This window comes from Coffea eugenioides, chromosome 5 (genome assembly GCF_003713205.1).
Source record: "Coffea eugenioides isolate CCC68of chromosome 5, Ceug_1.0, whole genome shotgun sequence".
In the NCBI taxonomy this organism is placed as follows: Eukaryota; Viridiplantae; Streptophyta; class Magnoliopsida; order Gentianales; family Rubiaceae; genus Coffea; species Coffea eugenioides.
The window spans coordinates 255,533-257,479 of record NC_040039.1 but is presented as its reverse complement, the minus strand read 5'-3'; the positions used below and the strand labels follow the sequence as shown (position 1 = coordinate 257,479).

Below are 1,947 nucleotides of genomic sequence, written 5' to 3'. Positions count from 1 at the left end.
GGTTTAATTGAAATCCTATGACCATCAAGAGAGGCATAGGATTTAATTAAACATACTTTAGATGCATCGAGAGGTGGTCTAAAATATAGATATGTGATGCATTCATAACTTGGTAAGAAATTAACTAGATAATTGATGCAAATTTTGAATTAAAATATGAAACCCTACACTCACGTCTATTGTTTTCTCACCACTACTTTATTTAAATTGATTGTTTCTTTTATGGCTTAAGTAGAAAATACACTCCTTAAATTTGAATTTTGTTATTTTGTTAGAATAATTAAAGTAGAAAATTAACTCGTTTCTGTGGGTTCGACCTTGAAATATTTCAGGTAAATTATTACTACGATTGACCCTATATGCTTGCAAGAATTTGTCGATCAGTGGTTAGATGTTTGTAGACCAAAGGAAGAAGCAGGTTTGGGGATTAGAAATATTGTTCAATGTAATACCTGTTTGATGCTCAAATTGATTTCAAATATATGTACAAAAAAAAAGACACTTTATGGGTAAGGTGGATCCACTCGGTTAAGCTGAATAAATGCAGCCTCCGGGAAATCAAAATACCTACTGAATGTTCCTCGATTTGGAGGAAGATTCTTAAAATCAGAAACACTACTAAGCTTCTGATCAGTGTTGATATTGGCGCTGGAAAGGGCACTTCTTTCTGGTTTGATAATTGGCTCTCTTTGGGACCCCTCTACCTGAAATTTCCTGAATCTTTGCTTAGAGACCTAAAGCTATCTAAGCTATCTAAAAGTGGCTGATTTGATTATGAATAGTGAATAGATCTGGGCTATTGGAAGACGTTTTAATGCTAAGGTGCGAGAGCTTAAAGACTGTGCTCCAATCTTAGTGCAATACCAAATGCAGGACTGCGTAAGGTGGACAGCAACAGCAAATGGACTACTTTATGTTAAGTCTACTATGGAAAAATTGTTTCACACAGGAAGTAAGGTATCTTGATTCAAGCTTATCTGGGGGAGTGTCCATATACCAAAATTTGTGTTTGTACTGTGGTTAGCAGTACAACATAAACTTCTAAGGGTAGACTTGCTAGATGGGGAGTAGCAAATGTCTCTCCAATTTGTGTTCTGTGCAATCAAGAAAATGAGGCGATTGAGCATCTATTCTTCCAATGGACTTTTTCTGGTTGCATATTGGAAAAACTACAGAGATTTTGTTCGGTATATAGATGCTCTTTACCATGGGATGAAGAAGTAACGTGATGGTCTCAACATGCTAGCTCAAGCTCCTTTGTGTCTAAAATCAGGCCTCATGTTTTTGCAACCACTTTTGGCATATATGGCAAGAAAGAAACAAGAGGATATTTCAGCATTCATCTGTAGGAACATTGAAATTTATGGAGAATATTACTAGAGTGATTTGGCTGTCCGCGCTTTCTTGATCCAAAACTCCAAGGACTAAGACTAATTGGCAATTGATTAATAGGTTTAGCTTTTAATGTTGTTAGCTTTTCTACCTGTTCTGTACAGTGCTGATATTGCACTAGAAGTTTTGTTGATGTAGGAGGTTTATTCCTTTGTAAGGTTATATTGTACAAATCAATAAAAGCAACAAAAAAAAAAAGATAGCAATGCATAGATTTATAAATCTATTTTCCCATTTTCTTTCCTGCTATTTTCTTGAAACTTTTCCCTGGTGATTTTGCATATGTTATCACCTAATTGTTGGAGAGATGAAATTAGGCTTTAGAGATGAAGAAAATACAAGAAAAAAAAAGAAATTAGTAATGAAAAAAATATAGAAAAAATGACAAGATTAGTAAAATTGGGATTTACAGAGTTTTTGAGGTGCAATTTTTAAAAGAGACACGAATAGGAAGCCTAGCTAGTTTTTGGTTCGACTAGTCAGACTGGACTATTTAGTACTGACGGGTATTTTACATACGTGCAAGCTAAAAAATACCGAATTACACCCGTTCAC

General features: G+C 34.8%; 1 protein-coding gene across 1 annotated transcript; it reads left to right on the top strand.

The window, feature by feature from the left end:
• The first annotated feature begins 482 nt into the window (after positions 1-482).
• On the top strand, positions 483-1,229 carry LOC113770225. Its single transcript, XM_027314630.1, has 3 exons — positions 483-759; positions 950-957; positions 1,047-1,229. The coding sequence occupies exons 1-3, from the start codon at positions 483-485 to the stop codon at positions 1,227-1,229; spliced, it is 468 nt and encodes a 155-aa protein (XP_027170431.1).
• The last annotated feature ends 718 nt before the right edge of the window (positions 1,230-1,947 follow it).